At 47.2% G+C, this 23,331-nt stretch overlaps 1 protein-coding gene across 1 annotated transcript in view; it reads right to left on the reverse strand.

The window, feature by feature from the left end:
* Positions 1 to 11,054: 11,054 nt before the first annotated feature.
* Positions 11,055 to 23,331, reverse strand: part of VAV1 (vav guanine nucleotide exchange factor 1) — a 35,942-nt gene continuing 23,665 nt past the window's right edge. The window contains exons 10-27 of the mRNA XM_051971726.1: positions 21,048 to 21,143; positions 20,715 to 20,783; positions 20,308 to 20,394; positions 20,111 to 20,196; positions 19,379 to 19,511; positions 19,065 to 19,174; positions 18,571 to 18,672; positions 18,118 to 18,215; positions 17,891 to 17,913; positions 17,452 to 17,497; positions 17,133 to 17,269; positions 16,314 to 16,379; positions 16,120 to 16,151; positions 13,573 to 13,689; positions 12,885 to 12,972; positions 12,491 to 12,605; positions 11,667 to 11,821; positions 11,055 to 11,309 (exon numbers count right to left, since the gene is read on the reverse strand). Coding sequence (XP_051827686.1) covers positions 11,256 to 11,309; positions 11,667 to 11,821; positions 12,491 to 12,605; positions 12,885 to 12,972; positions 13,573 to 13,689; positions 16,120 to 16,151; positions 16,314 to 16,379; positions 17,133 to 17,269; positions 17,452 to 17,497; positions 17,891 to 17,913; positions 18,118 to 18,215; positions 18,571 to 18,672; positions 19,065 to 19,174; positions 19,379 to 19,511; positions 20,111 to 20,196; positions 20,308 to 20,394; positions 20,715 to 20,783; positions 21,048 to 21,143 — 1,614 coding nt within the window. The 3' untranslated portion in view covers positions 11,055 to 11,255. The remainder of the gene's footprint in view (positions 11,310 to 11,666; positions 11,822 to 12,490; positions 12,606 to 12,884; positions 12,973 to 13,572; positions 13,690 to 16,119; positions 16,152 to 16,313; positions 16,380 to 17,132; positions 17,270 to 17,451; positions 17,498 to 17,890; positions 17,914 to 18,117; positions 18,216 to 18,570; positions 18,673 to 19,064; positions 19,175 to 19,378; positions 19,512 to 20,110; positions 20,197 to 20,307; positions 20,395 to 20,714; positions 20,784 to 21,047; positions 21,144 to 23,331) is intronic.

Raw genomic sequence — 23,331 nt, forward strand, 5'->3', positions numbered from 1 at the left:
GAAGAATTGCACATGTTTAACATATGTTGGATTACTTGCTGTCTAGGGGAGGGAGTAGGGGAAGGGAGGAAGAAAAATTGAGATATAAGGTTTTACAAGGTGGATGTTGAAAATTATCTTTGCATGTATTTTTAAAATAAAAAGCTATTTTTAAAAAAGAAAATAGATTTTTGTTCATTAGGGAAAAGTTAATTTAATAAGAAAAGAAAAAAAAAAAAAAACATGGCAACTCTTTAAGGAAACATAACTATATGGATTTTGGTCTCTCCTATAGCTTTGGGTTTATTGCTCCCCAGTAACTAGGAATATTTTCCTTGTCCAGCTGTGGATCTACTTCTTTTCCCCATCTGTTATGGAACCACCTAGTTAGACTAATATATCCATCCAACTAGTCAAGTATATGGAGAAGATAATGTATTTGTCTTTGCTTACCCACTGCTTAAAAATTTCCCATAATGCTACTTCCTCCTGCTCTAAATTTGTGAAACTCCTAGATACAAATGGGAAAAAGTCCAAAGAAAAAGATGAGGCTATAATGTGTTTCTGGGGAAAATTCAATATATATCAAGAAGTTTTTAGATTTCTTTATTCATTGGTATTTTATATAGAATAGAGTTCTACTAGGGTGAATTTAACTTACTTTCTTTACTACTGTCTCTTGTTCCCCTTGTCTATTTAAAGAAACAGAATCTAATTTACTTTATGTTGGAGATATTAAGGCCTCAAACAAGTTTTTGATCATGGGTTAAGTGACAGTTAAACTGAAATACCCAAGGGAGGCAGTAGAGGATAAGGCAATTCAATGAGAGAAGAGTTCAAAGGAAAGGAAAATGAAAAAACAAAACAAAACAAAACAAAAAAAACCTAGGTGGGGCAGTGGATAGAATACAAGGCAGTCAGAAAAATTCAGTTCAAATCTTGCCTTAGCTTATGTCATTTAATCTCTGTCTGCAGTGTTCACCTTTCTTACAGGGGAAAGATTTACTAAATCATGGCATGTCTAGTAGGTGGAGACCTGAGATTAATGAAAAAAAAAAAAAAAAAAAAAAGAAGAAGAAGAAGAAGAAGAAGAGAAAAAACCAGCCGAAGTTGATGAGCAGCTAAAGTAGAAAGCAATTCCTGGCAGGGAGCAGCCTCACAGAAAATAGAATCCTCATCTATAGAAGAGGAAACCTGACCATCTTTGCCAAATTTGCCATATATATGAATTTATCCTGTCCGTGTGTTTCCCTAACATATGGATGGCCACCTATTGCCCATGTGTATGTCTCACACATCTTATAAAGGTCCATTCTTCTCACCACGTACACATTTATTTGTGACAAAGTATGGTTAAGGTTCATGGGGCAGAGGAGGAATATCTTTTGCAGTTTAATTTATTTATACTATTTTTTAATGAGCTAAGTGTATCATCTGGTTGGTTGGTTAAAAAACATAAACTCATTAGTGGGGGCTTATGAGCCATGATTTTGAAAGGATTCTGATCTGCAAATACTTTCAACTTGGAGAAGTTAACTAGAGACCTAGAGAGAACGGAGTCACATAAATAACTGACTCCTTTGTCATATTCCTAAGAATATTCCTAAGAAACATCTTGTTTCTGGCATAGGTACCCCTGAAAGTTAGGCATTGGCTTAAAATACTGGCAATTATCTATCAAAGGAAGGGCCACATCCAAAGAGTCTTGTCTACCCACAGTTTTCTGATTAAAAAAAAAAAATCTATCGCAAAAATCCCAGACGGGGTTTTAAATACTACTTTCCACGGACCTCAAAAACCCAAGTTCTGTTCCTGCCACCCCTTGGATCTGCGTAAGAATTCCATGCTAGAACCCAGCAATAAAAACCACCAGAACTGGAAGAACAGGAAAAGGAAACTCCATGATACCCATGAGACAGCCAGGGTCTTGGGATCTCAGACAAAGTGAATAGGGAAGGATGTAGAAGGGGTGAGCTAGTTCTCCATCACATATACATAATAAGGGAAGGAATGTAGTTAGGCAAGAAATCAAAATCCTCACCCCAGGGTTTAGCATTTTCCCCATGGCCTTCATTTGCATGGAAGACCCAACTGTGTTGGAATCTAAAAACTGGGGGTCGCTGAACCATAGAAGCCTTGACAATTTGCCAGAAATGTAGTCTCTCTGTTTGATGTTTCTTGGGAACTATTGAGCAATCGGAAGTTAAGCAGGGAAGAAGAATTGCAAGGAATTAGATACATGGGACAGAGGGCCTACCCTTAATAAGCAAAAAATGCAGACTTAGATGTAAGTGTCTAGGTAATGGTTGTCTGGGATGGTTCTAGGTTTCAAAGAGCTTGTCACCTGTGGAGAGTAATCTTTTTTTTTTTTTTTCTGAAGAGGAAATACCCATTCTAGCCACATGCCTTTTTCACATTACATTTGTCCACTGTTTCTCATGAGGGTGTTGTATTTGTGGGAGTGTGCCCACCATTTTACAGGAAGAAAGTCCTATTGCTGCCCCTTCTCTTTTTTTACTATGCTACTTCATTAAACACTTTTGCTTTGAACTCATTTGTCTACTGTTGTAATTTATTCTTTATTCTGGAAAAAAACCATGACATTGGGGAGGGGGTGCCATGGCATGCAAGTGAATTGGATTGAAGTGCAAAATCACCAGCTTCACAATCTGCTCCAGAATCTTCTGGGTCCAGTAGCAAGATGTAGATCCGGACCCTGGAGCTGACTAATAAAAGTAAGCACATTGGTAGGGGATTGTGGGTTATGATTCTGAATTAGTGAAACATATATTCTACCTTGAACCTCTGTAGCTGTATCTGAAAGACTCACGTGTGAGATGGGGGTACCCCCCAAACGCTACATCATCAAGGACTCAGCTGATACTGACTTTTTTGCATAAAGTCATCATGAGTCAAATCCTTCAACTTCTCAGAATCTAAAGAGGAATCCACCTTAAACTTGAGCGCAACTCTGCTTGGAGGCAGCCTCAAAGCCGGGGTGACACGGTGGATAAAGTGATGGTCTTGGAGTCAGAAAGACCTGAGTTATATCTTACCTCAGACACTCACTGCCTGTGTGATCCTGGGTGAGACATTTAATCTCTGTCTACCTTGGTTTCCTCAAGTGCAAAATGGGGATAATAACACATTGAAATAGCCCAGGCAATAAAATTCAAGACAGCCACAATGAGGAAAATTTAGAATTTATTTGGTACCGAGCTCGGGAAGGAGTTCTAATCGAATTCCGTGCCTCATAGAACTAAAGACAGCCTTATAAACATTTTTTTTTTGGTTCGACTTGTTACATTTTAATCTGTGATTTGCATTTTACAACAGGAAGATAGGGGGTTTTACAGGATAAGAGGAGAATCCCACCTGGGCAAATGTTTTAACATAGATAGAGGGTTTCGGGGTACCACCCTCTCAGCACCACCCTCCTGGAACAGATACCCTTAAGGGCATTGTTGAGCTGGCCCTTTGAAATGCAAAAGAAGTCCCCCAATCTAGCTGAGCAAACTTTCTTCTGCTGGCCCGAGGCGGAAAGGAGGGCCATGTCCATTTCAACATACCTTCTGGGATGGTTGTGAGGAAAAAGTGAGATATTCATAACATTATCATTTTGCTGTTTTTTCCTTTCCAGACTAATTTTTCATTAATATCTAAAATTCCCAATGATGAAACTCCCTCTGCCAATGCAAGTCCACAACTGCACTGAAATTTATAATCTTAAAATTGCCTAGGGAAGGGAATTAACTTATTTGCCCAGAGAGTATGTGGGACTCTAACCTTAGGAGTCATCCTGGCTCTAAGCCACCCTCTCTCCACTACACCATTTCTTTCTCAGTCACCCCTGCTCCTTCAGAGGTCCCAGCCACCTGAAACTTCCTGGCCCGAACCAGCAGAGCTTCCGGCTGTAGAGATCTGCCACATCTGTTGGCTAGTGTCCTGTGCCCCCTCTCCTGCCCCTGCCATCACATCTGGGAACAGGATTCCAGAACCACCCACTTCTCACTTTCCTTTCTTTTTCCTGCCTCCACAAGACCACAGGAGTGTTTCTTCCTTCCACACCCAGAAAAAGAGAAAGAGAGAGAGAGAGAGAGAGAGAGAGAGAGAGAGAGAGAGAGAGAGAGAGAGAGAGAGAGAGAGAGAGAGAGAGAGAGAGAGAGAGAGAGAGAGAGAGAGAGAGAGAATGTATAAATCTAGAAATCACAAAGCAAAGTCATTAGAAGCCTATTTAAGTCTATTTAATTCCAGACTTGATGGCACCTGAGCTTGTTTCCTGAATGTTTCTCTCTTGTTACAGCTCTCCAGTCCTAGCTTGGCTCATCAGGAGTTTCCCTAGCCAGGGTCATCTGGCCACAGACCAGGAGGGAGTCTGCAGTGTGGTATTGAGTGTGGAACTGGGGCCAGAATATTTGAATCCTGACTTTGATGCTTATTGCTACTGTGTGACTTTAGGCAGGTCATTAATTACTCTTTGCCTCAGTTTCCTTATCTGTATGATCAGGGGATTTCACTAGGAGATCTTTAAGAAAGCTTCCATCTCTGAAGCCAGGGAAGCCCCAGGACGCTGGATTTGGAGTAGAGGACCAAGGATAGAATTCTGTCAGTTCCTTCTATGTAAAATGAAAAACAATGAAATAAATGCCTTCCAAGATCTCTTCCAGTTTTAAATCTCTGGCTTCCAAGATGTCCCAGAGATGTGCCCCCTGGGTATGCTGGATCAAACAGGGCATCTGTCCTTTAATACCTCATTTCCATGGATGGTTTTGGAAAGATTTGGTTTAAATCTAGCCTTAGATATTTACTAACCTGGAGACTGAAAGCAAATTAACACATGCTGTGTTCACTTTTTTTTCTTTTTTTTCTCTTGCAGTTTTTCCCTTTTATTGTGATTTTTTTCTCTCCCAATATGATTCACAAAGAAATGTATGTTGTTTTAAAAAAATAATGTATCTGTATAACTAGAAAAAAATGTAAAAGATATTTACTAACCAATGCCTTTGTGTGAATCACTTAACTCTAATTTTGACTCAGTTTCCTCATTTGCAGTAGTCCCTTTTTCACAGGGTTGTTATGAAGATCAAATGTATTAATATCTGTAAAGCACTTTCCAAACTTTAAAACATTTCATAAATGAAGCTATGATTTCTATGATGACAATAGTTAGTCAATCAGCCCATATTACTAGGAAATCACTCCCTTTCCTCCCTAACACCAAGGGCTCAAAAAAGAAATACAGATGGAAGGGTTAAGATAGGGTTCCAATTATTTAAAACAAAAACCCAAAATCAAGATAACCGGACCTAATAAACAGGTACCAAAATTCAACCAAAAAATACCAAGATCATAGGCAATATACTGCAAATGGGACTCCACCAAGATTACCCACAACACAGGGGAAGAGACACACACAGAGAAAACCACCCAGGAACATCAGACTAGCACAAATGCCCCGCTCCACCATGAAGAGCATACTCACATGCTCTTCCTCTTCCTCCTCTAGTCTAGTGAGAATCAGCTCTGCAGCTATAGTCAAATGTACCTTCCAAGTCTAAGCAGGTCACAAACACTAACATCCTGCCAGTCTGGAGGAGCTCCCTCGGCCTCCTGGTAGCAACTGCTACCTTCTTAACCAGCTCAACTTCCGTTTTCCTTATTGTGGGAAGCAAGGGAGATAGCAACTAATCTCTGCCGTGGTGAGCCACCATCTGAGCGTTTGTCTGACTCCAGATGCATTTTTAAAGCAAGATATTGACCAAAAAAATCTTAATACAAAAGCGAACAATCTGAACAATCTGGAGCCCTAACCCTATTAGATTCAATTGAAAGATCTGGAATATTTAGCCTAAAAAATAATAAGTCTTAGAGCATGAATACTCTCTTTAAACTATATCAACTATTATGTGGAAGAGGAGTAAACATTCTGCTTGGTCCCAGAGGACAAAACTAAAAGCAATGGACAGAATGGGAAGGTAGATATTGGCTCAATAGGAGCAAGAACTACTAAATAATGAGTGTTCCAACAATGAAATAAGCTTCCTTAAGAGATAATGAGTTTAATGCTATCTACTTCCAGAGAAAAACTTATGGCATCAGAATATGGATTGAAGCATACTTAAAAAAAAAAAAAAAACTGATTTTATTATTCTTGGTCTATTTGCTCTGTATTTTGTTTTGCAGTATGGATAATATGGGAAGGATTGCATGATTGTCTTTGCATAATCTATATCAAATTGCTTGCCTTTTTACGTAGGGGGAAGGAGAGAATTTGGAACTCAAAAAAAATTTTTTAATGGATGTTAAAATTCTTTGTTTACGTGTAATTGAAGGGGGAAAAGTAAAATGTTTAAAAAATTAAAATTAAATACAAAAAAAGGTGTTTGTCACTGAAAATATCCAAAAATATACAGAAACAAAGAGTTGGAAGTGAATTAGCCTCCAACACAAATTTTAAAAATACCTCTCTAGAGTATCCCTGCAAATTCTGAGACCTTCTATGAGCCTCAGTTTCCTCATCTGTAAAATAAAGGCATTTTACCACTAAAATTTTCGGGTTTATGGCATATCCTACAAGTTAGACCACCAAGTACCCTCATGTCCCCCAAAGGGTCAGAAGCTCAGCCAAGAATGTCAGGACAGAACTGCGTAATCAGCCCACAAGAGGGCAGCATATAGCCCTACTCGGTAGAAATCTGTCAGCGATCCCCATTTTACACAACTGCAGGGGGACCTCAGTCTTGGAGGCTCAGACCTTGTTATGCCACAGTTTTCTTTAACTGTCCTGACTCAGTTTCCCTGTCTCAGTTACCTTAACTGTTCTGTCTCTGACCCAGTAAAACTAAGGATTATTCGCTCTCGGGTTATAAATTAGCAAGATAAAAGAGTAGATCTCCTGACTCTTTTAGGGATTTACAATATCCTTTAGAATATTCCAAGATCAACCCATGATATCTTTACTTCTTTGTCTCTGGAATTTTTAGGTTTTATGGCTTCCCCTCCCTGATAAAAAAACTTTCCCTCCCTTTCTCTTCTTTGTCTCCAAAAAGGTATTTAAGAAGTTGTTGTTCCTCCATTCATTGCTGGAGAACGGCGTCTGGCAGCTGTATGCTGGACGCTGGATTCTTTGGGTCCTCCAGCCCTGGGACCAATATGGATTCCTTGGTCCCAGTGTACTTATCTCTGTCTGACTGGATAATCTGAGACGAGAGTCCTGTCCAGTCAATCTTACTCTCCCATTAATAAAATATTAAAAACTCTCTAATCTCTCTCCTGCCTCAGTTTCTCCGGCATTACAACCTGAAAGGGCTTAAAGGGCCCTTCAGCCCATCTCTGTGTTGGCCAACAAAAGGCTAATTCAATAACATCCTCTCTCTTTTACTTTCTGCCCCCTCCGGTCCTTCTTTCATAGCTCTATTAAAACAAACAAACAAACAAAAACGTACCATATTCCACTGCTCAATTTTTTTCAGTTATTCCCTGTTACTTCTTGCCTAAAATTCAAAATTCTTAACCCGGTGTTCAAGGCTCTCCACTACCCCACAACTAGTTTTGATCTCACTTGCCACTGAGTCTATTTCCCACGCCTGGAACACTTCCTGCCTTCCCTACCTCCATGACTTGGCTCAGGTTGCTTCCTATATTCTGGGATTGCCCTTCTACCTCCTCTTTACAACTTGTATTCCTGACCTTGAAAACCCAACAGCAGGATTTTCTCCATTCGTTTTTCCTGATTTCTCCAGGAAATAGATTTCCCCTACCTTGGACCAAACAAAGCACTCTGCACTTTGTGTCGCACCCGTCTGGGGCACTTTTTAAAGTATTATCGTACATTCCCATGATTCACATTGCACCATCCCATCCCCCACCCCTCCTTCACATGGACTATAAGCTCCAGGAAGGCAAGGGCCTTGTCTTATCTCAATTTTCCATCCTTCTCCAGGCTGAGCACAACGTCCTACACCGCAGGAACCTAATAAATGAAGATTGAATCAAATTGAATTGAATATCCCCGACTTGGAGACTAAGCTCCAAGGTCATGTAATTGAAACTCCTAAGCTAATCTATCCCTCCATTCAGTTCACCCAAGATCTTGGGGCCCGTGGGAAGAGTAAGAGTAGTAGTGGTGACTCTGGGCCCTTTGCAGAGCCCAGCACAAATTCCTCCCTCCCAGTTCTCTCTGTCTCTGTCTCTGTCTTTCTGTCTCTCTCTATCTCTGTCTCTGTGTCTCTCTGTCTCTGTCTCTCTGTCTCTCTCCTGTCTCTGTGTCTGTCTCTGTCTCTGTCTCTCTCCTGTCTCTGTCTCTCTCTCTGTCTCTCTGTCTCTGTCTCTCTCTCTCTGCGTCTCTCTCTGTCTCTGTCTCTCTCTCTGTCTCTGTCTCTGTCTCTGTCTCTCTCTGTCTCTGTCTCTGTCTCTCTGTCTCTCTGTCTCTCTGTCTCTCTCCTGTCTCTCTGTCTCTCTCTCTGTCTCTCTCTCTCTGTCTCTTTCTGTCTCTCTGTCTCTCTCTCTCTGTCTCTCTGTCTCTCTCTGTCTCTGTTTCTCTCCTGTCTCTGTCTCTGTCTCTGTCTCTCTCTGTCTCCTGTCTCTGTCTCTCTGTCTCTCTGTCTCTCTCCTGTCTCTCTGTCTCTCTCTCTCACACACACACACACCCCTGCCTGGTCCAGAACTCAGAGTCCCACCACTAGAAGTTTGCTCCTCCAGAGTCACACTACCCCCTCCCCCCCGCCTGCTACTCACCAGGAAAGTGTGGGGTCCCATGAGGAGTGGAAAAAGTCCAGGATTCCAGGAGGCTGAGGTTCTGGACCGGGCTCAGCCGCTAATGGCGTGACCTTGGACAAGCCTTCTTGTCTCTCCTTTGTTTACTGATTTAGAGCAGGATAAGGTATCCGAGCTCTAACCCAACCTTCTCTTTTTATAGATAGGAAACCTCCCCGGGAGAGGACTGGGCCAAAGGTGATCAGTGGCGGGGCTGAGATTGGAACCCAAGTCCTGTGCCCTCAAATCTACACGACGGCCTTTCGGCCAAACGCTGATGCCCCGTAATGAGAGGTCCGGCCGTATGACCTCTGACATGCTGTGATTTGAGGCCTTGGGCCAGAAGGTTCAGTGTGGAGAGAAAGGGAAAAACCAGAGACAGCAATTCCTTCCTGACTCAAGAAGAGCATCTTTCCTGTGTCCAAATTAGGGCTATTTCCTTCACTTTTTAACAGTCTCCAATCACTCTCTCTGGGAGGAAAGTGATAGTTATAAGTCAGGAAATCAATGAGACCGTGCACAGTTGTGGGAGGTGGTCTTCAGGGTGTCCCCTTCTCTCTGGGGGGGCCCTCAGTGTGTCTGCTTCCCTCTGGGGGGGCCTCAGTGTGTCTGCTTCTCTCTGTGGGGGGGCCTTCCTTGTGTCTGCTTCTCTCTGTGGGGAGGCCTTCCTTGTGTCCCCCTTCTCTCTGTGGGGGCCTCAGTGTGTCTGCTTCCCTCTGGGGGGGCCTCAGTGTGTCCCCTTTTCTCTGTGGGGAGGCCTTCCTTGTGTCCCCTTCTCTCTGTGGGGGCCTCAGTGTGTCTGCTTCCCTCTAGGGGAGCCCTCAGTGTGTCTGCTTCTCTCTGTGGGGGGGCCTTCCTTGTGTACCCCTTGTCTCTGTGGGGGGCCCTCAGTGTGCCTGCTTCCTTCTGGGGGAGCCCTCAGTGTGTCTGCTTCCCTCTGGGGGGGCCTCAGTGTGTCTGCTTCCCTCTGGGGGAGCCCTCAGTGTGTCTGCTTCCCTCTGGGGGGGCCTCAGTGTGTCTGCTTCTCTCTGGGGGAGCCCTCAGTGTGTCCCCTTCTCTCTGTGGGGAGGCCTTCCTTGTGTCCCCCTTCCCTCTGGGGGGCCTCAGTGTGTCCCCTTCTCTCTGTGGGGAGGCCTCAGTGTGTCTGCTTCCCTCTAGGGGAGCCCTCAGTGTGTCTGCTTCTCTCTGGGGGGGGCCTTCCTTGTGTACCCCTTGTCTCTGTGGGGGGGCCCTCAGTGTGCCTGCTTCCTTCTGGGGGAGCCCTCAGTGTGTCTGCTTCCCTCTGGGGGGGCCTCAGTGTGTCTGCTTCCCTCTGGGGGAGCCCTCAGTGTGTCTGCTTCCTCTGGGGGGGCCTCAGTGTGTCTGCTTCTCTCTGGGGGAGCCCTCAGTGTGTCCCCTTCTCTCTGTGGGGAGGCCTTCCTTGTGTCCCCCTTCCCTCTGGGGGGGCCTCAGTGTGTCCCCTTCTCTCTGTGGGAGGCCTCAGTGTGTCTGCTTCCCTCTAGGGGAGCCCTCAGTGTGTCTGCTTCTCTCTGTGGGGGGGCCTTCCTTGTGTCCCCCTTGTCTCTGTGGGGGGCCCTCAGTGTGTCTGTTTCTCTCTGGGGATGGTCCTTCAGTGCTGCTTCTCTCTGGGGGGGCCTCAGTGTGTCTGCTTCTCTCTGGGAGAAGTATAGAGTATTAGAGCTGGCCAGGGGTCTGGGAGATCCAATGACTCGTTTTAAAAGGGAGGGATCCTGCAGGGCTCTTAGTGGCTAAGGTAGAATTAGAGACCCTCTGGTTTTACAGGTAAGGAAATTGAAGCTCAAAAAAATGAAGCGAGCTGGCCGAAGATACACAGCCAGGAAGTGAATTCCAGCCAAAGCCTTTGAGTCCAAATCCAATGTTCTTTCCCCTTCACATCAACAGATATTTTAGCATTTCACTAGTGGGGAAACTGAGTCCCACAGAAGGGAAGCCGCTGACGTCAGTTCTCTGTCATTCTGTGGGTCTGAACAGCTCTGCCCGCGTGGGATTCTGTGCCTCTGTGGCGATGAGTGAGGGGATGTGTGTGTTTGTGTGTGTGAGTGAGCACGAGTATGTGTGTAGGCACCCACATGCGGTGACGGGGGAGGGAGGGATGACAGCACGCAGCAGGAAGTGGTGAGGCTGACAGAGAGATAGGGCAGCCCCCCTCTCCAACCTGGGGGCCACTTAGCTTCTGCCGGGCAGGTCCCAACTCAGGCTGTCTCCCCTCTCTCCCCCTTGCCACCCTGACGCCCCCTTCTTTCTTGCCCCCTCAGAGCTGGGCTGTTAGGCCCCCATTCCCAAAATACACCACCTGCCCATTCTCTTCTTTTATTTGTTTATTTAAATTGGTTTCCTTCCACCAAGGAGGAAACCAGGGTTTCATAAATTAACAGTTCTAGGGTTTGGGCCCGACCCCTGAAAAGGGCCTTCCTAGGAACCCCAGGGGACCCCCTCAGGCCGGCCTCGGGCTTCCCTGCTTCAGGCAGCGCCTCAGCTCGGGGGAGAGCGGGCTCCCGGGCTCAGCAGTATTCGGAATAGTCTTCCTCCACGTAGTTGGATGGAAACCAGCCGATCTGAAAGGGAGAGAGGGGTAAGGATGGAGCTCCCCTGGAGGGGCCGGGCCAGCTCTGCGGGGAACTGCTTCTGTGACTCCGAAGGAGAGAGGCTGTGGAGTCCCTGTCGGCCGTCTCTAGCGCTTTCCATGGCTTACAGCAAGGTTTCCTAACCTGGGGGCTATGAATTTGGACCTATTTAAAAGTATCATGGGTTCTTGTTGTAATCATAAGTATTAAATAAAACACATTTAAAATATTCTTCTGAGAAGGCGCTCCCTAGGGCCATGACATAAAAAAGGCCTCCATAGTCCGGTCTCAGCCTCCTCCCTGCCCGCCCCCCTCCATCTGCCCCTTGCCCTCCCAGGCCCAGCTCACCCGGCCATAGATCTCCCCTCGCCACCAGCCCTGATGCCCCTTCTTGCTGATGATCTTAATGATGTCCCCCTCCTTGAGGGACAGCTCCGTGCGGTCCCGGGCGCAGAAGTCGTAGCGGGCTTTGGCCGACCCGAAGTATCTGGTGCTCCCTGCGGCTGGAGACACAAGCCCCCTCACAGTCGGCCCAGTGCCTCTGAGCCAGAGGCCGGGACCAGACCGGAAACTCGGATTGCTTTAGTTTCAGTTCTCCTCCTGCTTAGCACTGTCCCCGGCACACAGTAAGTGCTTAATAAATGCCTATTCACCCCCCCACACTCCCACACCCCGCTCCTGGGGGCTGTAATTCTGAGAGCGTATCAGGGAGGGAAGGGATAGATTTAATGTGCGATTGTACTTGCATGTGTGTGTATGAAAGCCAGAAAGTGAGACAGAGATGCAAAGAGAAAAAGAGACAGAGACAAAAAGAGAAAAAGAGACAGACAAAAAGAGAAAGAGAAAGAGTGCAAGGAAGAGCAAGTGGATATGGACCACTGCTCCTCCCCCTCTCCCCTTACAATGCATTGGGTTGCTGTAATTGTAGCCGCGGACCTGGTAAGAGCTTATTAAATGCTTTTTTGTTCCTCCATTCCTCTGGGCTCCAGTTCACAAGTAAAGCTGAAAAGAACCTTAGAAACCAAAATGATCCATTTCTGTGTTTTACAGATGGGGAAACTGAGGCCCAGAAAGGTTAAATTATGTGACTAAGGTCATGAAGAATTGGTGGTAGAGTAGGATTTGCACCCAAGACTCAAGATTTCAAACTAAACTGCCTCGTGGGAGCCTACCTGGAGCTCTGGCAATGGCCCTCCTCTCCGGCTCCTTAAAGGGGAACTGCAGCATCGTGTCAAGGGACTTGAAGCAATCTTTCAGGGAGTTTTGCTGGTAAAACTCCACCAGTTCCTGGGAGGGAAATGCGGGACCAGAGGGAATCGTCAGTCTGGGAGGTGCTCAGCAAACAGAAGTAGCTGAGCCCGCCTGAGCTCGGGGAGAGTCATCCCAGGCCCTGGGGGAGCCCCGAGCCTGGGAGGGAAGAACCTCCACACACCGCCCAACTACACTAACATCCATGTTCTCTCCCCACACACAGACAGACAGGCACCCGTCCAGCTTCGCAGACCCGGGAGCAGCCGCCTTTCCCACGCGCCCGGCCCCATCCCGGGTGAGAGCCCGGGCCCTCACCACCAGCCCCCGGAACGCCTTCTTCTCCGTGATGCGGTACAGCCCCTCGGCTGTCAGGATCTTAATATGCTTCACTTCCATGTTGAACCTGCCCAGACAGACAGACACAGAGATAAATGGTCCCACAGTCAGCAAGTGTTCGTGGCTGGGGACCACCGTGTCCTATGAGGACTGAGCGATGATGGGAGCATCTTTAGCTGGAAAAGAGACAAGTTTGTGGGGACAGGGAGGCCGGGCGAGGCTCGGAAGGCCTGTCGTGGAGAAGAGGGGTTTATCTGTTCTGTTCGGCCCCTGAGAGCACAATTAGGTCCGGTGGGTAAGGGCTGCGAGGCAGCTGGACAGTCTATGTGTGGAAAGAGCAGAATGGCTGCCTCGGCAGGGAGGGGGCCCCCTAAGGGACGGAGGCCTTCGGGTGGACACTGGAGGGGAATCCGTCTGGGATGGGACAGGAGGGCTCTGGGGATGGATGGGGTCCATTCCCGGGAGCCCTGGGTTGGAAGTCCGGGTTTAGCTCCCTGTTTGGGTACTGCGCAGGTGCCGCCGAGCAGGTGGCTTAGGCCTCCGGTGAGGGATAGGAAGGGGGGGCTGGACTGGACAGCCGACGGCCCCCTTGTTCTGGCCCCCACGAAGGGGGAGGAGGGAGAAGGCAGGGACGGGTCTGGGGAGCCCCAGGACGGGCGATAGTTACTTGATACTGATGGCAAACTCGGCGTTGTCCTTCACCCTCTGCCGCACCAGGAAGGTCCCGTCAGAACGATTGGTGAGGATGTTCTCAGCCCCCGCTCGCTCCATGGGGCCTGCGTACCTGCCGGACAGAGGGCCACAAAGGTAGGGGGTGACTGCAGGCCAGCCCAGGCCCACGGGGCCTCAGAGCAGCCCACCCTGAGTCGGTGAGAGGCAGCTGAAGGAACCTCAGCAGCACCCAGGTACCCCCCCTCCCTCCCCCTCCCCAGTCAATCAGGCGGAAACTCTTCCCTGGGGGTAAGCAGGGCTCAGTCACACAACTCGTCTCCCTGACTCTGGGCCCGGCTCTAGCCCCTGGGCCATCAAGCTGCTCCTTCCAGCAATGGGCTTATCCATGTTGTATACACCGAGGATCCAGCTTCTCATTTCAGCTCTAACATTTACAATCTTTGTGACCTTGGGCAAGACACAAATCCTGAGCCTCAATTCCCTCATCTGTTAGGACTCAGTGACCTTTAAGAAGCCTTCCATCTCTGACTCTCTGAGCCTGTGAGTCACAGTTGAAACGCCCTTGGCCGGCCCATGAGCTCGGTCCCCTGGCCGCCCCTCCCAGCAAGAGCCAGGCTCCCCCAGGACAGGGACGGGGCAGGATCCATCTCTCCTGGCCAAGCCGGGCCGGCCCAAGGGCCTCCTCCCAGGGGCGGGCTGAGGGCCCCATTCCAGGATCAGATAATGGAAAAGAAAGTGCTCGGGGAGGGGATCTTGCGGTCCTGTTCTTTCATCTGTGTCTCTAGGAAGTAAGAAGCTGAAGGAAAGCCAGGCTCCACCTCCTCGAGGCAGGGAAAAGCTCGGCAGCTTGGGAGTCGGAGCACTTGGCAGGATGGGCAAGGCAATATGGTACGGCGGCTAATACTGGGGCAAGGGCCAGAAGACCAGGTCCAGACCTTGTCTGGGACACTTGCTAGCAGTGCGAGCTTGGGCAAAACACCGGTATTTCTCCGGGCATCAATTTGCCCATCTGTAAAATGGGAATAGTAATACCTATGGAAACTATCTCATAGGGTTATGGTAAGAATCAAAAAAGATTATTGATGTTAAAAAAAAAAAGCTCAGTTCACTTCAGTTTGCTCTTCTGTAAAATAGGGCCAGACTAGTTGGGTGGATGAAAAACCATTTATTAAGCACATATCAGGGCCAAATATGATAATGAATGCTTTTTAAAAACTATAGACTTTAAAGTCATTTAAATGTCAGTTATTAATCAGTACAATCTCACTTCTATGTGTGATCTTAAATAGCTCAATTTACCTCAGTTTGCTCTTCTGTAAAATGGGGCTAGACTAGTTGGATAGATGAAAAACCATTTATTAAGCACATATCAGGGCCAAATATGATAATGAATGTTAAGTCATTTAACTGTCAGTTTCTAATCAGTACAATCCTACTTCTATGTGTGATCTTAAATAGCTCAATTTACCTCAATTTGCTCTTCTGTAAAATGGACTAGACTGGTTGGATGGATGGAAAACCACTTATTAAACACCTATGTGACATGCCAGGCTCTGTGCTGCCCCTTCCATCTCTCTATGATTTCATAATAATCCCAGCATTTATTAACATTTATATAGCACATCTGGGAAGCCCTCTGGTCTAACCCTTCTTAATTCTAGCACTTTCCTACTTTTTATCATTTCCTGCTCATCAATATGCAACTTGCTTTGTATATTTGTTTGCAGGTTTTCTCCATCAGATTGTAAAGTCCTCGAAGGCAGGAACTGCCTTTCTTCTTGGTATATGCTGTTGTTCATTTGGTTCAGCCCTATTTGACTCTCCATGACCCCACCCAGGGTTTTCTTGGCAAGGATATTACAGCGGTTGCCATTTTCTTCTCCAGCTCATTTTGTAGATGAGGGAACTAAGATAAACAGGGTTAAGGGACTTGCCCTGGATCACACAGTTAGTTAGCCTCTGAGGCTGGATTTGAACTCAGCCCAGAGTTTCTATCCACTGGACCACCTAGCTGCCTCCTGGCATACAGTAAGCACTAACTAAATGCTTCATCTAATTATCTTAAGATTTACAAAGGGCTTTCTATGTATTATTATCACATTTGCTCCTCATAACTCTGTGAAGCAAATGCTATTGTTAGCTCCATTTTATATATGAAGAAATTAAGGGATCGTGAGTTAAGTGACTTTTGTTTAAATTGCACTAAGTCACTAAATTAGGTCACTAAGGATCTGAGGCAAGATTTGATCCTTCTACCTGCCATCTGGGGGAGGGGGTGGGGGGAAGGAGGGATCATTTGGAACAAAAGGCTTTGCAAGGGTCAGCGTTGAAAAACTACCCATGCGTATGTTTTGTCAATAAAAAACTTTAATAAAAAAATAATAAAAAGATTTGATCCTTAACTGTGATCCTGGTCCAGTGTTCTACATACCACACCGACGCTTTTAGCCCTGCCCCTGCCCTCTCACCCCATGGCCTGACACCTTGGAGATATCAAACACCAACTGAAGGAAGGGAAGAGCGTCCCCCTACCCAGACTCACCAGAGACGGACAGACAGGTCCTGCGGGGGGCCCTAGGAGGCACACAAAGAGACAACGAGTCAGAGAGACCAGGGAAGCCTTCCTCCCCACCCCCGGGATGGGATAGCGGCCCAGGAACTCTGGGACAACCTCCCGTGGGGACTCTCCGGCCCTGGCCCTGCCGGACCCGGGACAGAGGCCCAGGCCATACTCACATGAACAAAGGGCTTGACTTTCTTGCAAGGAAACCATCCCATCTCATTGGTGGCCGTGTTCCTCCCCTGTATGTGGGGGGAGAGGGGTGACATTGAGAAAGAGGCATTAAACATATATTGTATCTAGAATATACTGCAACATATCTAGCATATATAGGATTGCTTGCCATCTGGGGAGGGGGTGAAGGGAGGGAGGGGAAAAATTGGAACAGAAACGAGTGCAAGGGATAATGTTGTAAAAAAAAATTACCCTGGCATGGATTCTGTCAATATAAAGTTATTATTAAATAAAACAATAAAATATTTAAAAAAAAGAAAAGAAAAGAAAGAAGGATGAACAACAAAAAAAAAAAAAAAAAAAGAGAGAGAGAGAGAGAAAGAGACATTATGGGGATAGAAGGGAGAGGGTGGAGGAAGGGGGGAATTGGAACACAAGGCTTTGTAAGGGTCAATGTTGAAAAAACTATCCATGCAGATGTTTTAAAAATAAAAAGCTTTCATAAAAAATAAAATGAAAAAATAAAACTAGAAAAAAAACCTTATTCCACCTTCTATATTTTCCTCCCAAGAAGGAAAGAAATAAGCATTTATTAAGTACCTCCTGTATGGCAGACACTGCTAAATGCTTTATAAATATTATCTCGTTTGAGTTTTACAACAATCCTAACAGGTAGGTGGTGTCATGATGCCCATTTTACAGATGAGGAAACTGAGGCAGACAGAAGTTATATCACTTGCCCAGGTTCACACAGCTAGTAAATGTCTGCGGTCAGATTTGAATTCAGGTCCTTCCGGACTCCAGGCCCATCCAGCCCTCACCTGCCACCAGTTCTGCTCAGCCTCTGCCTTGGTTAGCTCCACAATGTCTCCTGGGTTCAGCCTCAAGAAAGGGCCAAAGGCTACAGGAGGCGGGGGCAGCCCGTAGTACTCCTGGCACACTTCCATCTTGGGCAAGCCTGAGGAACAAGGCAGGGGAGGAAAGGGGAGGGACAAAGAGCAGGTAATCAGGGCCCAGGCTCCAGAAGGCCGGGGAGGCTGCTCCTGGAAGGAGGATGTGGAAGGCCTTCGTTTCCTTCCTCTCCCAGCCACCACCCAGCCGCAGCCGGGCCCAGATGGGGCTGCTCCCACGGGGACTCACCCAGCTCATTCTTCCTCCTGTCTGGGGCCGATCGGCTTGTCTTGTGCTAAGAAGAGAAGGCGGGGGGTGGAACCTGGCTCCTGCCATCCCTGCCACCCCCCAATCCCACCTGCCTCTTCTCCAAACTCAGGAAAAGAGCCCTAGGATGATCATCCCCATTTTACACAAAAGGAAACTGAGGCTCAGAGAAGTTAAGGGCCTTGCTCAATGTCACACAGTAAGAAATACTGGAGGCAGAATCCACATGTAGACCTTCCAACTTTATTCATTCCAAATCCTGCTCTTTCCCAAACTGGCCGACCTCCCTGCTCCCCAGCTCCAGCTTCCCACCCTCCTCTCCTGATTACAGGTCACCCCATCCCAGCTGCAGGACTGGATCCATGGGTTCCACCCTCGGGCCCGGCCCTGCTACCATCCTGGGAACGGGGAACAGCCTTACCTTTCTCATAGTAGTGCTATGATCTGTGAGGGAAGAAAAGGGGGCATTCTGATATCAGAGACCCCGGGGCGGGGGGGAGGAAGGGAAGCATATTCCCTTCTCCCACCTTCTCTCTCCCCCAAATGCCAGAGTCAAGCGGCCTGAAGCGCCCCACATCCTCACCACAGCACCCCACGGTATCCTGGACCTCAAGGACTGCATCCCCAATAGGGCCCCTCCCCAGTTACCTGAGCTGTGTCGGCCGCAGGGAGGAACCCTCCCCAGACACTCCTTGTGAGCAGGTGCCCGGCAGCGGTGGCAGCGGTATCCCTGGTAGAAAGTGCCTCTGGGGGACGGGAGGGGGTAGGTGAGTGAGTTCAGCCTGCCTGCCCCTGAATCCCTCACTCTCCCTCCTCTAGCTTGGGTGGGAGTGGGAGAAGAGGTAACAGAGTGTCAGAATTAGAAGGGACCTCCCCAGCTCACTCACATTGTAACTGGGGAAACTGAGGGCAGAACAAAGAATTTGGTCTCAAACCTCTGAGCTCCAGGCCTTTTATCATGTACTCATCCCCCCCACTCCCTAGTCCTTAGGAACCCAGGCCATGGGGCCCACCAGCCAGGACTTGGGGCCTTGTTCTGCAGGGAAAGAATCTGGACCTCTGACTTTCCCAGCCCCACCAGTCAGCCCAGGAAGCCCCCACCTCAGCAGCATCTGGCAGGCTTTGCAGGAGGCCGTCTCCTCGAAGGAGAACATCTGGAAGTCGTGGCCATTGGCCGTAGCATTCTCAGGATAAATGTTGGACCTGGAGGCAGTGGGAGAAGGGAGGTCAGGTCTGGCCCGAGGGATAGTGAAGGGAAAGGAGGTGGGGACCAGGAGCACACAAGTCCCCCTAGGACTCCCGCACATACATTCACAGAGCTGCCAAAGCTCTCGGGACATTTAGTCAGCCCTTCAAAGGCCCTGAAAGAAGGAACCTGGCTGAGGGGACACAGAATCGGGGGCAGAGCTAGGAGTGGAAACTAGACTTCCTGCTCATCCCCACCCACAATCCCCTTCATTCAGTACCCTTCCCTCTCCCCCAACCCTCTGCCTCTCTGGGACCTTGCCAGATTCCTGTATGGGAAGGTAAGGGGCTGTAACCCGGCACCCTCACCAGGGCAGAGAAAGGGGGGGGGGTCTGGGGCCAGTCCTCACAGAGCCATCTCAAACTGCTCCATCCACTTCTTCTTCAGTTCCCTCGTCTTAAAGAAGAGCTCGTAGCCCTGGGTGCCCTGGTCCTCGATCAGGAGAAACATGTGTGTCCACTGCGGAGGCCGGGGAGAGATGGTCAGGGAGGGCTCTGGCTCCTGCGCTCCCCAACAGGGTCCCAGTTCCTCAGGCATGCGAACTCAGAGCCCCGGTCACACATACATGAAGGAGGTAGGGCAGTGGAGCTGCCATCTCTGGCTGAGGGCTCTCCCTGACCAGGCACACAAGAGCAGGAGCCCGAGCATCCTCAGGCAAGGTACCTTCTTGTTGTCTCGTTCCCCAGAGGAATCGTCCCGGACCTGGTAGTTGGGCAGGTTCACAAAGTCCTTTAAGTCATAGATGTCTCCTCGCCTTTTACAGATGAGCAGGGCTTTGTCCAGGAGGAAGGCGTACCTGGAGCAGGGGACAGAAGGGTCGCTGATCCCTGAAAGGCCCCGGGGGGTTGCCCGGCCAGCTTTCCCCATTCTTCCTCCGGTCTCATTTTCATTCGTTTAACAAATGTTCATTACACACCTACATGTGCCAGGGGTCTACCAGACAAAAATGAAACGTCCCCTCCCCCAAAGGAGCTTCTGTTCACTCCACTGGGGAGAAAACTACATGAACCCCAGTAATACAAACAAAATACACATAGACTACCAACAGGCTAATCTGGAGGCTGGGAAGGGGACACCAGGAGCTGTGGATAAGCCTCCAATACAGGAGTTCTTCAGCTGGAGTCTGCAGCCTCCAGGGATTTCATGGATAGATCTCAAAGGGTCCATGGATTTGGACTGGGGGGGAAATGCATCTTTATTGCACTATGGTGGGTTTCCTCTGTAATCCATGACTGTGCATTTACAAACGAATGCCTAGAGGGTGTGTTATTATTAACTTTATTAAGTTATATCAATATTAATATTATTATTTATTTAATATTAATACGCTTTAATAAGAGATCGTGCTTGAGGGCCTGGGAGCAAGCTGGGGGTTGCCAAAGGCAGAACTGGTACCTGTCTATCTTAGATCTCCTCTCAGACGTGGCGATCTTGAGCTCACCGTCGATTTTGGGCCGTCCATAGGGCGCCAGGTTCTTGGTCTAGGGGTGGAAGATGAAAAGGGACTGGCACTGGGGACGACAGAATCTCACCCATCTCCCCAGCCAGCAGCCCACAGGAGTGCCCCCTTCTCCCAGAACGGCAGTCCTCACCAAGTTCTCAATGGAGAGCTGGAAGGTGGTGATCTGCTTCAGAGTCTCATTGTCCCTCTTGACCTCATTCACACACTGGGCCAAATCCTGGAGACAAAGAAGTCAGAGCAGCCCTGAGCCAGGTGTGAGCAGTAGGGGTCCTCAGGAGGAGGAGCAGGGAGACCCCAGAACTAATAGCCAGAAGGGTCTTTCTGACAATTATCTAACTCAAGTCCTTCATGTCACAAAAGTGGAAACTCAAGAGAGGGAAGAAATATCAGAATCTGAGTCCATGTTCTCACTCAGGTCCCACGACTATGAACTGATCATTTTGTCTCCACCAGGGGATGCCTACTGTCTGTGTGTTTCTCAAGCCTTCCCCCAATACCAGGAGCCCCCCTCCTCTTCCCTCCCGTTCTCCCCCTCACCCTCATGGCATCCAGTGCCAGCCGCATATTCTCCTTCTCTAGGGCATCCGTTGTATGCTTCACCAGCTCCTGAATGAGACCAAAGGTAAGAGAAGGCTATACGTGGTCCAAGTTTTCCCTTCTCCCTCTTCCCACATCTTTCACTAGAGAAGTGGATTCACACCGGATAAAGTGGGATAAGTGGGATAAAATATCTCTTATTTTTTTTGTGCACTCTCTCCCCCTCTCCCTCTCCCAAGTCAGTCACTCCGTTGCTTTGAGCCCCCCAAGCCAACACTGGCGCAGGTTCCTATGCCTTCTCTCCCTCCCCAGACTGAAAGGTAGAGAACTCACCTGAAGAAGGAGATGGTACTTCAGCACCCTCTGCATGGGCACCATGAGCAGGTCTCTCAGGGTGAACCGGCCGTTGTTTGCTCTCTGGGAACACTCCTGTGGGGAGAAGCCAGGGAAGAGCTGACATCCCACCATGTCTAACCATTCTCTGCGAAGAAAGTCAGGCTCGAGAAGCAGAGAGATGCGTGCATCTAGATAGACAATGCTGCTCTGGGAGCCAGGGGGATGCAAGTTCAGGGCTGCGCTGGAGCCAAATCGGACCCACGCCCGTCAGAAGAAAATCTTCAGAGTAAGCATTTACAGCTGGGAAATTCCACAAATGCTACAAGTCAGAGCTTGATTTATCCATCAATTCTTGACCGTCTAGACTGGTGGTATCGAACAGAGGGCCCCAGGACTGCATGTGAAGATCCCTGGCGGCAGCACAATGGCTCAGAAAACAGTAAATTAACATTGTATTGATTTTGTTAAATATTTCCCAATTACATTTTACTGGTGCAGATGTACAAGGAGGCAGCCCACAAGAAATGCGTTTGACACCTCTGGTCTAGATTTAAAGTGATGGGAAAAGTAAATAATGCAGCTTAAACTTAAAAGCAAGACATGGGCACGGTTGATTGAGTTTTCGGCGGTGCTGGTGGGGGTGATGTTTGTTTTGTTTTATTTGAGAGTTGTTGAATAACTACCAACAACCCTGCTGTTGCCCGATTGCAAATATGCTGATAATAATTGCCAGCTGGGTGACTCTGGGCAAGTCACAGCTGCATCTCTCTGAGTCTCAGTAAGGCTAAGAATAATGCTTGTAGTACTGACGGAGAGTAGCCACAGAGCTCTTGTGAGATTCAAGAGAGATAATGTATGTAAAGCTTTTGGATAGCCTGCAAATGATATAGTTTATCAGTTATTATTCCAGCTGTGTGATCTTAGATAAGTCACTTCCTTTCCCCTGACTCAGTTCCCACATCTGTAAAGTGGAGATAATGATATTTATCCTTTGCATGGTCTATTGTGAGGAACGTGCTTTGTAAACTCGTGCGGACTGGAAGTGAAGAACTGTGACATTATCACTACAGTGCTAGCTAGTAGAAAGAATCCTAGATTAGGAATCTAGAGAGATCATTTATTAATCTGATGATCATGAACAGGCTATTTAACTTCTTTGGGTCTGTTTCTCTGTAAACTGAAGGTTTTGCATTAGATGGTCCCTCCCAGTTCCAAATTCTATTATTTATCATTTGTAGAATTTGGTAATTTCCCAAAGGCAACTCAATCTATTCTGCTGCTGCTGCTTCTAAGGTTCAAATCTGCTGCCAGCTTATTGTCCAATTCAAATCTCTGAAATATATGACATGTATGTATGCATATATATATATGTATTTTGTGCATATCCATATACCTATTCTGATAGATGAGTTCTATAGATTTTCCAACCAGCTGTAGATCAGTCAATCAATCAACAAACATCATCACTTACTATTTGCCAAGCATTGTGCTAAGTGATGCTGATACAAAGAGAAGCAAAAACAGTCCATGTCATTTTCATCCATTTCGTTTTTCTGGATGGATAATGAGGGAAAACTCTTTTGAATGGTTATGGATCTTATCCAGAAGACCTGATGCAATTAGCACAATGTCATCCACAAAGAGTAGCATCTAGAGTTCAACATCCCATAATGGAATATGTCTTCAATTTGAACTCCAAGCTGGATTTCTTCTATGGCAGTAGTAAATAACGTAGATCTTCCTCTTTTTGGTGTTGCCTTATCTTAATGATCACAAGTTTGTCAAACAAGGATATTTATCATATGTTTAAAAGAATCTATAATTATATTGACAGATGCATGAGATACTTTGTTGAAGGAGAGGTATTTTATCAAATTAAGTACATTTGTATAGTCAATAAACAATAAGGGAGATCTTTATCTTTCACTTACTTGCATGATGGAAAAAATGTGCTCTGTGGTGGAATTTCATATGCAAAAATCTATGTTTCCTTCTAATATTCTATCAAGGATATGCTCAAAGTATACACATATGCATATAAATGTATATGTAATATATATGCAATATCTATGCAAGTGTTTATATTATAAGATTGAAGTCTATGTGCATGCTTTATATGTAACATGTGGGCATTTGTGGACATGTGTGTACCATGTGTACGCGTGTGTCACTGTATTGTGTGTACAGGTATATGGGGGTGGGTGAGTGGGTGTGTATGAGTGGATGGAAAAATAGCCTTCACTTTATTGTTCTCTCCATCATCTTTTTTTAAATGGTAATA

Source organism: Antechinus flavipes, chromosome 1, assembly GCF_016432865.1.
Source record: "Antechinus flavipes isolate AdamAnt ecotype Samford, QLD, Australia chromosome 1, AdamAnt_v2, whole genome shotgun sequence".
NCBI lineage: Eukaryota > Metazoa > Chordata > Mammalia > Dasyuromorphia > Dasyuridae > Antechinus > Antechinus flavipes.